This window comes from Rhagoletis pomonella, unplaced genomic scaffold (genome assembly GCF_013731165.1).
Source record: "Rhagoletis pomonella isolate Grant_MI unplaced genomic scaffold, Rhpom_1.0 Rhpom_scaffold_00002, whole genome shotgun sequence".
NCBI lineage: Eukaryota > Metazoa > Arthropoda > Insecta > Diptera > Tephritidae > Rhagoletis > Rhagoletis pomonella.
In genome coordinates, this window is record NW_023458556.1 from 87893833 (window position 1) to 87907623 (window position 13791).

General features: G+C 35.5%; 1 protein-coding gene across 2 annotated transcripts in view; it reads right to left on the bottom strand.

Moving 5' to 3' along the window:
* Positions 1 to 5993: 5993 nt before the first annotated feature.
* The window catches only part of LOC118734143 (thymosin beta), an 86353-nt gene continuing 78555 nt past the window's right edge, over positions 5994 to 13791 (bottom strand). The window contains exons 4-5 of one of the 2 annotated variants that reach the window (XM_036463853.1): positions 7749 to 7854; positions 5994 to 6281 (exon numbers count right to left, since the gene is read on the bottom strand). In XM_036463853.1, coding sequence (XP_036319746.1) covers positions 6275 to 6281; positions 7749 to 7854 — 113 coding nt within the window. In that variant the 3' untranslated portion in view covers positions 5994 to 6274. The remainder of the gene's footprint in view (positions 6282 to 7748; positions 7855 to 13791) is intronic. The other variant, XM_036463852.1, reaches the window with a different exon arrangement.

Genomic DNA, 13791 nt, shown 5'->3' on the forward strand with positions numbered 1-13791 from the left:
GATTTACGGATTTTTGGAATGTTTTTTTAATATTGTAAAAATTTGCCGGTTTTACACATATCTAATAGGTTTCTTATAGTTCCTGAACAATCAATTTTTTTTATAAAAAAAAATACGCTATTTTCGTCCTTGAGGGACTTTCTATTAACAGCTTGTCTATTTTTCACCCGATTTTACAAATCAAACATGACAAGAGGAGTTATAGGCCTTTAAAATTACGCGTAACAATCTATTGGTAGACTTCGACTGTTGGGAGTTTTTGTCGCGTAAAATTAAAAAAAAAACCCACCTTTATTTCTAACTTTAACCATCGCTTCAAACATTATACTGTTACTCGGTAGGGTCGACAACCGATCCGATGATACTGTCGACAGCCGATGAAGTCCGATTATTGGATCATGAAGCAATTAACGGTACTCTTAAACTTTTATATGAGAATTGAAGTCGGTTTTGTTTTTTGCTCAAAAATGACTTGTCTTATGTTTACTTTAATAAATTTTGATGTTCAAATAAAGTTTTCCTCCATATGATTTGTGTTATATTTTGATAGTAATTTGTCGCATGTGTATGAATTGAGCTGACAGCTGAGCATCAAATGTGCTCATTTTATCATTATCACTAATTACAAAAGTGCTTATTAAAAAACTCATTTTTTTCAGGCGATGGGATAAAACTGAGCACTTTTCCCTTGTCGGTGTAATATTTTACCTCTTCTTACTAAACCTTTGATTAATGAAAAATATATCTGCTCTGCTCTAAAAACAACCAAACTGCTAATTTTCGTTTTTATTAATGAATAAGGTACTCATTGTTGTCATTAGCAAGTCCTCAGTGCTAATAAACAAACTACTCATTGTTGTCGTTATAAGCTCTTCAGTACAGGAAAAAACAAATAAGTAGAAAATCAAAATTTTTACTTTTAAAAATGAATTGGTTTATTTAAAAAACGTTTATTAATACAAAACTCTTATAGTACATATGTACAAACAAATAACATACTTTGTACATATCGATGGTCCTGTGCAATAACGACACAATTCAAAATTCAAAAAATAAAACCCTTACTACTGTTAAGTGGCTCATATATCTAATCCACGTCGAATCCATGTCTAATATTTAGTACTTACTTTAGCAATCCTTACTGCTTACTTTAGTAAAGGTTGGAAATGGAGTAGACGAGGATTACAGACAAGAGCCACTTAACAGTAGTAACAGTTTATATTTTTTGAATTTTGAATTGTGTCGTTATTGCAGAGGACTATTGATGTGGATGTGTATAACATTGGTGGTGACGGCGTTGAAGGTGACGGATGTTGGTGGTGGCCTTAAAGTAATAGTGGCGATGTTGATGGTGCGATTTTGCTGGTGCCGGTGTTGAATGATGGTGGTACGATGTTGGTGGTGGCATTAAAGGTGATGGAGGAGGTGTTGATTGATGATGAGTGCGATATCAGCTGGTGACGGCGTTAAATATGATGGTGGCGATGGTAATTTAATTGTTGAAAATCTGTAATAACGAGAAAATCAATTAAAATGCACAAATAATAATAATAAATAAGTAATTTACATATGTTTATACATACCTTAAAAATAATGATGCAAAGTCAACGGCAACGGCAACGGGAAAATAAAATGAAATTTGAAATATCTATAAAACAAGTCATTTTTAGCAAAAAAAAACGACTTAAAAAAAATATATATATATCTCTATATATTTCATGATTCAATGATCGGATCTAAACCAAATTAGTATGGGACCACCTTTCCGTCTGAGACACTACCTTTCCGTTGCAAGAAATCGGTTGACGTGGTCCAAAGTTATGCGGTAACATACATACAAAAAAAAAAAAAAAAAATCCGACGAACTGATTACCTCCTCCTTTTTTGGAAGTCGGTTAGGGAAATGTTTAGCTATTTGTACAACGATTTAGGAATGGGGGCGGAGGGGGAGGGGGTGTTGGCCCCACAAATCCCCCCTAAACGAAAGAGGATTGATGCCGCTTTATAAAAAGTCTACTACGTAGAATTCTCCTTTCTGTGTGACATAACTGGGGCTACCGCCCCAGTGATGTAACCTTGGGAAAGGATGAGGTAACTAGAATTCCCTTTCTGTGTGGTAAACCTGGGGCTGCCGCCCCAGTGATGTCTATTTTGGTTACTGGGTGTTTTATAAAAATATCTTGTATATAAAAATGTATATACAAATGTATAACAAAAATTTGCAACAAATACCATATTTCCAACCGACATTATTGTTAAATTAGTGCACAGATTTAGTAAATTAAATTTTTGTAATAAAGCGTGAACTGTTGTCTACAAGTGTGTGTAAAAGTTTTTTGATTCGATTCACGCGTTTGGGCACAGCAACCCAAAATCGTTGTACAAATTCATTAACAGTACCCGTCGGTTAATTATAAAAAAATATTTATACTCTAAAATTTTTATCAAATGTGAAATTTTTCGTCAAAGCCAATGATTCAATAATTAAAGGTTTGCTCATTAGTGGCATTAGAGTTTTGACACTCCCTTAGCTCCCTTACAAAAGCTTTGCGACACACACACGAACCCACACACAGTGCCTTGCTAAGGGAGCCGATTTTGTCAAGAGGGAGCGAGAAATCTGTTTTTTGAGCAAAGCTTTTATTATTGAATCATGGTCAAAGCCTACTGTCATAAAAACTGCCATATTTCTTACTCGCTTCAACGCACAGAATTCCCATGATTCAATAATACAAGGTTGTGTAATTTGTGACAGCTTTTTTACACTCCTTTATCTAGATTTGTATCTTGGAAGTAGGAGAAAGGGGAAGAATGTGATCGCATTTTGCGAAAACGGTAGTAGAATGGTACTACAAAAAGTACGCAAAGTATGCAATTAGAAGTAAAATGTGTATTATTAATTCTATGCGAATTTGCAATATATTTGGTGTTTTAATGGAAATACCAAACAATACATAAAAATATGCATTATTGATTTAAGTTATTCGTCATTTCCGGGAAAAAATCTAGAATACCGACCGTTCAGCTATGCAAAAACGAAAAATGCAGATCAATAGAACTTTTTATGCTCATTTCAACCATGCCAAAATGATTTGGCGCAAGTAAAAAATGAAGAGGTTCTAGAAGGTTAAAGTTCAGTTTTTAGATATTTTAAATATTAATATCATATGAACTTTATGACAGATTAAAAAACTAATGACGTCACCATAAAGGTAATTAATTTGTTCTTCAGCTGATGTACATATTTTATAGCTTTTTGTATTTTTAAACCAAAACCACTAAAAAACGAACAAATATTATTTTTTCATGAAATAACCTTTTTTGAAAAAACTGCATAATTAATGGTAAAGAATTTTATATTATTTAGAAAGTACAAGTTATTATCTTTAATTCGATATTACATATTTTATCATGATCTACTTTTGGGTTTCAACAATTTAGTGATAATAAAAAATACAAATAAACCTCTTATATCTTCTTTTTTTTACCTGCGCCAAATAAATTTGGTATCGTTGAAATCAGCGTAAAAAGTTCTATCAATCGGCATTTTTGGTTATTTTATAGCTAAACGGTCGCTATTCTACACTTGGTCTAGAAAATTACGCAAACGAAGGTGACGCCAACGAATATTTAGTATGAAGAATTTTTGGTTTTACTACTACCATCACTAGAAACTACCCTACAAGACATTGCTGAGCACTTTAGGCAAAATTCTCACACATTTACACTTTTGTTTTTGTAGTACGGCATAAATGAGTAGTTTGACTATTAGTACTGAGGACTTTCTGATGACAACATTGAGGGGAAAGTACTCAATTTTTTCCCATGGCCTGAACGAAAATGAGGACTTTGATAAGCACTTTTGTGATTAGGGATAATGATAATATGAGTACTCATATGATACTCAGCTGTCTTGTAGGGTATAGAGTAAGCAACATTCTGCACAAGTAAAGGAGCCGATTTTATGTGTGGGAGCGAGAAGACTGTTTTATTACAAAACCTTTATCCCTGCAAGACAGCTGAGCATCAAATAAGTGCTCATTTTATCATTATCACTAATTACAAAAGTGCTTATTAAAATACTCATTTTTGTTCAGCCGATGGGATAAAACTGAGCACTTTCCCCTTGTTGGTGTAATATTTTACCTCTTCTTACTAATTGAAAACTTTGATTAATGAAAAATATATCTGCTCTGCTCTAGAAACTACCAAACTGCTTATTTTCGTTTTTATAAACACATCAGTGCTAATGAATAAAGTACTCATTGTTGTCATGTAGCAAGTCCTCAGTGCTAATAAACAAACTACTCATTGTTGTCGTTATAAACTCCTCAGCACTAATAATCAAACTACTAATTTTTGTCGTTATAAACTCCTCAGCACTAATAATCAAACTACTCATTTTTGTCGTTATAAACTCCTCAGTACAGGAAAAAACAAATAAGTAGAAAATCAAAATTTTTACTTTTAAAAGTGAATTGGTTTATTTAAAAAACGTTTATTAATACAAAACTCTTATAGTACATATGTGCAAACAAAACAAATAACATACTTTGTACATATCGATGGTCCTGTGCAATAACGACACAATTCCCAATTCAAAAAACAAAACCCTTACTACTGTTAAGTGGCTCATATATCTATCTAATCCATGTCGAATCCTTATCCTTACTTTAGCAATCCTTACTGCTTACTTTATAAAAGGTTGGAAATGGATTAGACGAGGATTACAGACAAGAGCGACTTAACAGTAGTAACAGTTTTTATTTTTTGAATTTTGAATTGTGTAGTTATTGCAGAGGACCATTGATGTGGATGTGTATAACATTGCTGGTGCAGGCGTTGAAGGTGATGTTGGTGGTGGCCTTAAAGTAATAGTGGCGATGTTGAAGGTGATTTTGCTGGTAGAGGCGTGGAATGTTGATGGTGCGATTTTGCTGGTGCCGGTGTTGAATGATGATGGTACGATGTTTGTGGTGGCATTAAAGGTGATGGAGGAGGTGCGTGCGATATCAGCTGGTGACGGCATTAAAGATGATGGTGGGTTTTAATTTTAATTGTTGCAAATCTGTAATAACGAGAAAATCAATTAATATGCACAAGTTAAGTAATTTACATATGTATGTACATACCTTAAAAATAATGATGCAAAGTCGACGGCAACGGCAACGGGAACATAAAATGAAATTTGAAATATCTATAAAATTATAAAATTTATTTTATCAAATGTGACATTTTTCGACAAAGCCTACTGTCATAAAAACTGCCATATTTCTTACTCGCTTTAACGCACAGAATTCCTATAAAAGTAGGAATTCCGCTCTAACAAATGAAAAATGTTTCACATTTCGAATACCGAATTTGTAAATGTGTGCGTGATAGCTAAAAAGTTGCGAAAGTGTGTGTAACGCTGTCGAATTTGAGGGGAAATTGCTCAGCCATGGCTTGCAGGGATATTATTGAATCATGCAGAATTCCTATAAAAGTAGGAATTCCGCTCTAACAAATGGAAAATTTTTCAAAATTCGAATACCAAATTTGTAAATGTGTGCGTGTGATAGCTAAAAAGTTGCGAAGGTGTGTGTAAATCTATCTATATTTGAGGGGAAACTGCTCAGCCATGGCTTGCAAGGATATTGTCAACTGTAACATACGACAAAGTGTCTGTAAATAAAATTAGCAATAAATGTAATTTTGTGTAATTTTTTTTAATAATAAGTTCCAATATTTCCTTAAGCTAGAAACAACATATGTATACAATTTTAAAAGAAATCTACCGTGACGTTTTCAAGAAAGCAGACTTTAAACTTCAATCGCGATTTCCCAGAAGTCGACAAATGTAACATACGACAATCATTTGTTCAAGCGACGATATATAACTAAATTCTTTCTTAGGCGGTTATTGCTTATAACCACAGATACATATAAAAAAACCGGTTTGGAAAAACCGAGTCAATCACCATACCTACCTTAAAAAGCTTTAAACTTGAAAATAAATATTATTTTTTATGTTTATTATAAATATGCAAAATTATAAAATCCCTCTCTCAAAGTAGTATCTCTTTCATTAATATTATATATTAGGAATGAGTAAAAGTATAGCATTCAAAAAAACACTAAGTGGATGCTTTATAAAGTTTTTTAAGCTTTCTTTTCTTCTTCAATAACTTCCTTCGTAGGCAGAGGGTTTTTCTCGCACGTCTCGGTGTGTTTTAATTTTGTAGAATCAAAATTTTCAATACCAGCAATAAGTTGATTTTTCTCCTTTTCCTTTTCAATTGCTGAAAATAACAAAGGAGATATATTATACATTTTGTAAAAAAGATTATATTGGCACAATATTTAGGTTAAATAAAATAATTTAAAAGAAAATAACAGCAGGAAAACTCTCGGGTCAGATATAATTTTATCATATATAGTGTTTCCATGGGAAGGTCCACCACGACAAAAAAAAAATAAAAGTCTTATATCCAACGTATTTTTACGGGCCGATTTGTCTGCTTTTTAAAATATATACTGGCTATGTAAGTAGAATCATGTTTGCGTAAGATGGTCTTCCTAGGTGGCGCCAAGGTTGAGATATTTCGAAAACCCGTATTTATGGTCCGATTTGGTTAGAATTTGGCGTATGTAGTTGAAACATAATAAGTCATAGATTTCCAACAAATTCACCCTGAATTGGCGCTGAAGTCAAAATATAAAGTATATTCTACATAAAATACATATTTTATTTGCGTTAAAAATTCATTTAAAAGCAATATTAACAAAAATATAACGACGCGACGCTACGTCACGTGACGTTTCACACTTGGGGTTGTAAAAGAAAATTTAAACAAGTTGCATTAATTAAAAAAACTCTAAAAACTACTAGAATTGCTCCAAATCACATTAAAATAAGTTTCATGAAAATAGCCATCCACAATTCGCAGAATTTGCGATTTTGTAACAGAAGAAAAAATCTACTTTAATTTTTTTTGTCACGTATCGACACTCTCTTTAATGCTTATATTTCAGGACCAAGCAGTTAGATTGTTTTCATTTTTCGGTTAAATATAGAGCTAATTATGTGCTATACAATGGCCCAAAAAAGTTAAAGAAAACAAATACCTTGTTTGTATCACATTGAAACGTACGACTGTCACGTATGCGACCTATGGAAATACCCATATGTAATACTTCTATATTGGCAGTAAGCTAACTTCCCTACAAGACATCTGCCGGTCATATGACTGGTCATCTGACTGGCAGATCTGCAGCCTTTTGGGATCATATTTTACGTCAGAATTGCAGGGATTTCTGAAAAATCTGACCAGTTCTTTTGTGTACATGTGATTTTGCAACCCTTTCCATCATATGGCTTCGATTGATGTCAACTTAAGGTCTCTGCACATATGTGTAGGAACACATCCTTCGTACGTGTTTATTGATATATCTGTACTGTAGTGTTTTCGGACGGTACTAGCTCTTACTGCCAATATAGGAGTATTACATATATGAATTTTAAAACCCACGCCGAAATATTTAAAATCAATTTATTACACAGGCCAACAAAAATTAAAAAAAAATTATTATATATATAAAAAAATATTATACTGCAAATTTTACAGCTGTTTTTGTAGGTGAAAGTGTTAAAAAATCACAAGCTTGCTGGTATATTTGTTTTTTATGTAAGCATTTGTTGAAAATGCAGTATCACACAGAAATGTAAAAGTAAAAGTCAGTAGTATTTTTAATGCAATCTTGCGTACAGCAGTGTTTTCAGCATACACTTGCATCCAGAACTCTCTTGGCTACCTTCGTAGTATTTAATATTCAAAGTGCTGTCTTCACGTCTAAGCTTAATTTCAGAGACAACTATTATAAGATAAAAGAATAAAAGTCAAATATTTTATAACATATATAATGATAAATATTTTTGAGTCTTCAAAGATTTTTATTTTAAGACTTATATTATAAAAGTATTTTCGTAATAATTATGAGCACGAAAAAATTGGGCATAAATGCAGAATACGTACAATTCTCAAATTAAAAAAATTCATATGGGGATCGATAGAGATCATTGAGGTGAGTGTAACGATGTATTTTTTTTTTTTGGGAAACAACAACTACAACAATTATTAAAGGGGTTTCAGTGCCTTTTCTTCGCAACACAGAAAGAGAATTCTACTTTGTGAGGGTTATAATCCATAAGTGCGGCCGAAGGCCGCCTACGCAGAAAGGTGTTCTGTGCAAAAGGTGTTCAGCGCCTTTTCTTCGCAACACAGAAAGAGAATTCTACTTTTTGAGGGTTATAATCCATAAGTGCGGCCGAAGGCCGCCTACGCAGAAAGGTGTTCTCTGCAAAAGGTGTTCAGCGCCTTTTCTTCGCAACACAGAAAGAGAATTCTACTTTGTGAGGGTTATAATCCATAAGTGCGGCCGAAGGCCGCCTACGCTGAAAGGTGTTCTCTGCAAAAGGTGTTCAGCGCCTTTTCTTCGCAACACAGAAAGAGAATTCTACTTTGTGAGGGTTATAATCCATAAGTGCGGCCGAAGGCCGCCTACGCAAAAAGAAGTTTATACACAAAAACCCTGTATACTTTTTTTCCATATTAATTCCATTTTCGTGAAAACTATAAAAAGGTATATGTATAAATATGTATATCAAATTAAAGAGAATTAAATTCTCTATCAAAATTGTCCAATTCCTTGAAGAGGTTTTCGAGAGATATTAATTTGAGAAAATGCTTAATTTGAACTTTGACCTTTAATAATTGTTGTTGTTGTTTCCCAAAAAAAAATAAATATACCGTTATGTTCACCTCAATGGTCTCTATCGATCCTATTTTTTTTTTTTTAATTCGAGATTTGGTGGTATTGTGCATTTGTTCCAAAAATTGTTTAAGTCTCAAAAGACGGGACTTGTTCAGGAGCATTTCAGGATTAGTTGGGGCCCAGTTCGGGACCAGTTGGGGCTTGGTTTGGGACCCGTTCGGGCCCATATACAAAATTTTTCCGCACTCATAATTATTAGCAAGACTTTTTATTTATTTATTTATTTTTTAACGCCAATCGGCTTTATACATACAAAAAGAGAGAAAAAGTGAAGTGAACATAAAGTAGCATAACATAGGTATAATAAAATAACAAATTGCATGGTAATAAGTAGGAACCAACTAACAACATACTGCTCTCTTAATTTTGTACAAGAATGAATTGTGTGTAACTCCGAAGAAGTCTACTGCAGAACAGTGTTCGTTGACCAACTTGGCTACCCTATTACAGGGATCATTAATGACGTAGTTTTTTGATGATTTCGTCGTGAGGAGTAGACGATTCCTTCTCAGGCGTGTATAGGGGCAGACTATACTAAATTTTTCAAGTACCTCCGGAGAGTCAATGAACCCATTGAACACTTTGAAGAAGAATGATAGGTCGGATATCTGTCTTCGGCAAGTCAAACTTTTTAAGTTGAAACGTTCCATGACTGCATTAGCGTTAGTTTCTCGGCCGTTGCGACCTTCGAAGGCAGATACAAATTTACAGAACTTGTATTGGATATTTTCAATTCTGTTTACAAGCGTATCAGTATATGGAGACCATACAACTGAGTAGTATTCCAGTGATGGCCGTACTAGCGTTGAGTACAAGTTAATCAGTGTATCTGTATTGCTGAAATCTTTGCTCGATCTAATGATAAAGCTCATTGTCCGATAGGCTTTTAGACTTATACTGTCAACGTGGCTACTGAAGGTTAGCTTGCTGTCCATAATTACACCGAGGTCTCTCATAGTAGATACATTTTCTAATAAATTGCGGCCTAGTGTATATTCATAGCAACTTGGGTTCAGTGAGCGAGAAAATAACATTACGGTACATTTTTTTATATTCAAATTTAGTTTATTGACCAGGCACCAGTCATAAAGCTGGTTTATGTCCGATTGTAAAGCCTCACAGTCGGCGGCGCAAGTAATTTGTCGGAAAATTTTTAGGTCGCCAGCAAACATTAAAAACTCCGACTTAATATTGTTACCAATATCGTTCACAAAGATGTTGAAAAGCGCAGGGCTAAGGTGCGACCCCTGAGGTACTCCTGAGGTAACAGCGATCTCGTCGGAAGTGAACCCGTTCACTCTTACCACAAGTCTTCTGCCGCATAGGTATGAGCGGAACCAATCTAAAGTTTGTCGATTAGTCTGTCGAGGTCAACCGTATCGAAGGCTTTACTAAAGTCAGTGTATATACTGTGGACGTCGTAACCCATGCTCATAGACTAGATTATGTGGCTAACATACAAAAGCAAGTTCGTTGTGGTAGATCTTCCGCCGATGAAGCCATGTTGTTTAGATGTGAGGTTTTTCAGAGATGAAGATAATTTGGATAATACAATCTTCTCCAGCAGTTTTGCTAATGATGATTGCACACATATCGGTCTTTAATTATCTGCTTCCGATCTTGAGCCAGACTTGTGTATGGGGCATATAAAGGATAACATCCATAGGGAGGGGAAGTAACCAGTCTGCAAGGACTTGTTGAATATATGTGTAATGGGCTCGCATAGCCCAGAAGCGCAGTACTTTAATAGTTCTTTAGGCAGACCATCCGGACCAGCCCCTTTTTTTGTATCAAGAGCTAAAAGGTTATCAAAAACTTCGTCGAAGTTGACCTCCAGGCTGGACAAACTTAGGTCGTTACAATCAGTAATAGCAGCATTGGTCGCGACCGAGGCAGTTGTTTGGTCAGTCGGAAGGAGGCAAAGAGATTGCTAATTTCAGGGCCGCTGTTCGCCGTATATTTTCCCCAGGTTATCGTCGATGGAATGTCGAGATCGTTATTTTTCTTATTTTTGATGAAATTCCAGAATTCTGACGGGTTAGTTTTCAAAACGTTTTCTGTATTTGATATGTAATTTTTGTAACACCTAGCACTAAGTTGTTTGGCCTCGAACCTTAAACGACGAAACGTTTCGTATGAGTGTCTGGTCATTTGCCGCTTGTAGTTATGATGGGCTTCTTTCTTGCGCTTGGTAACCTGTATTAACTCCCTGGAGAACCAACAAGGATAGTTAGTACTCTTCCTTGTGTACATCGGCACAAACTGAACTAGACCTGTGTTAACTATATCATAAAACAAATTAACTTTATCGTCAATTGAGTCTATTTTGTATAGATCTATCCAGTTGGTCCTTAAGAAGAAACTATTAAGGGATACATAGTCGGCTTTTTTGAATGAGAAGGTGGGCGCGGAGTTGGACTTCAGGCTTGATCGAAAGACTATGTTTACTCCAATTGCGGGATGATGCTTATCTTCATCAACGATGGGGAAGATTTTTTCCACGGTTGCATCTGTATTACTGAAGCATAGATCGGCGAGCTACTTGGAAGATTATAATCACCCAAGATTAGAAGTTTTGAGTTAGGGTATTTGTCCGTTATACGATTTATTGATGAAATGTGGCTTGAGAATAGATCGATAGGTGAAGAAGGCGGCATATAAACACAGCCAATTACAAGATCATAACTCTGGCCTTTCACCTTGATGAATATTTGCTCCAATATGTTGTCTTCAATAATAATTTGTTCAGCCTGGATAACACGTTTGACTGCAATGAATACACCGCCTCCACGTTTATGTATACTAGTTGTGTGATCTCTGTCCTTTCTGAATATTTTATAGGTGCCGTCAATAACTTCGCCGTCGGAGATGGATGCGTGCAGCCATGATACGCTTATGCAGATGATCTCAACTTGAGTAGAAGCAGTAGTGGTTAGAAATGTGCTTAGTTTAGTTCTCAGGCCTCTGGCGTTCTGATAGTGCACATGGAGCCTCTGGACGGGGCTTATGCTTCCCTTGCGTTGGGCGAAAGGAAAATTTATCTACTATCTTCGGAACTCCATTTACGTACTTAATTGTTTTATTAGAATCGCCACTTAACAACAATGTGTTTAATTCGCCGCGTACTTTTTTCAGGTGTGCTTGTTGCGCTGGTGTTAAGTCCGGTTTTATACGTATGTCGGTGCAAGATGGTGGTTTAAATTTCAGTATTGATATAGCAGCACTTTCGGAGGGAGCTTCTATAAGCAAGGGGCGGGTTTTCCCAGCAAGTGGACGCCCCAACCTGCGAATTTTTAGCTCGGGAATTGTGTTTGAGAGCTCCTGTGGAATCAGTGGGGCCAAGACAGCACGATCATCGTTTAATCGTTCAGAACCAGATGGTTTTTTAGACTCTGGAACGTTGAATGCGACGACTTGTTTAGCTCGTTTATAACACTTTGGGCAAATCAATTTCAGCAATAAAATTACGCGTATACGACAAATAACAAAAAGTCAACACTAATCGAACGTTCAACTGTTCTTTTTTTTGGAAAGATGCGTTTTTTCCCCTCAATTTTTACAATGATTTTTACAATTTTCAGCGCGTACACGTTTTTATGTTCACTTGACGCCAGGGTTGCCGTATATGTCGCAAACTAAAAGTCTTTGAAGGCTTAAAAATGTTTATCTCAATGATAATTATTATGACAAGAATTTTATAATATAAGTCTCAAAATAAGTCTTTGAAGACTTAAAAATATTTATCTCTCTATAATTATTATGAAAAGACTCCTATTATATAAGTCTTAAAATAATAGTTATCGATGACTTAAAAAAATTTCGTCGAAAAATTTTGTCGTATTATCAAAAGACTTTTATAATTCTTACGAAACTTTTGATGACATTTTTAAAACTCCTCCATGAAATAATTTTTATTCTGGGTCTCTGCTTAATTTGTCATCTCAGTAGGTTTACTTTTCGGGTCATATGAAAACGGGTTTGTTATCCAGCTGTAGACATCGTCAGAGTCAATGTTGGGAAAATATTCGACAATGGTTTTTTCTAAATCTTCAAAGTTAACACTGGTAATGCGCGTTAACGCTGAGAAAATAACCTTTATCAATTTTCTTAGCGTTAACTTCAAAGTTACATACGTTTTTCTGATTTACTTTGTTTATTTATGGGATTTTCATGCAAATTGCTAGAAATTCTAAAATATACATGTCACCAGTAAAAAAAAAAAATCTCGACGTGGTTGAAAAAAACCAAAGACGTATTTTAATTTCGCAGGCCCCTATGGGTTTTAAATCTAGTGGCGTCATCTTCCTAGTCGCCAGGGAATACCGACGGATCATACAGTGACTTCTCGTGGCGTTTTCTGCCTCTAGCTTCATCCTAGACATCGCTCCTTTAGTTTTTCTAACCACTGCAGATGCTCCATCACACTTGCTCCATTTCAAACCATTTTTCTGTACAAATTTGTCGATAGCTTTAAAAATTTCGATACGTCGCCCAGTGTTTCGACTATATGGAGGCAGGTAGAAAAGTCATGGTGGCAGTTGATAAAAAAAACCGGTTGGGCTTGAGAGGGAAAAGTAAAAGTCATAAATACAAAACTTCATATAATTTACTCACCCCCCTCTCCACGAACGGTACATTTCTGGAATCCGGGCAGTACCGACTCATCAGTTTAGTTGCCTTTGGCGCTTAACCCATTAAAGGAAGTGTTTCTTTTTCAACTGTAATCAATTACTTAAGTGTCGTTGTTGTTGTTGTTGTAGCGGCTACAACAACCCCGCCCAGATCGGTTGGTATCTCAGTCGTTGTCGTCAAGTTCCACTAACGGCAACCCTAGGAAGCGTGCAGCTTCTGTGGGATCTGTCCACAGGGACAGGGCCGTTAGGGTTGTCGGGTTTTCCGGGCATGCGAAGAGATGGTTCGAGTCATGTGGGGTCTCTCCGCATGCCGGACATTCGTTCGGCACATCCTCATTCAGCC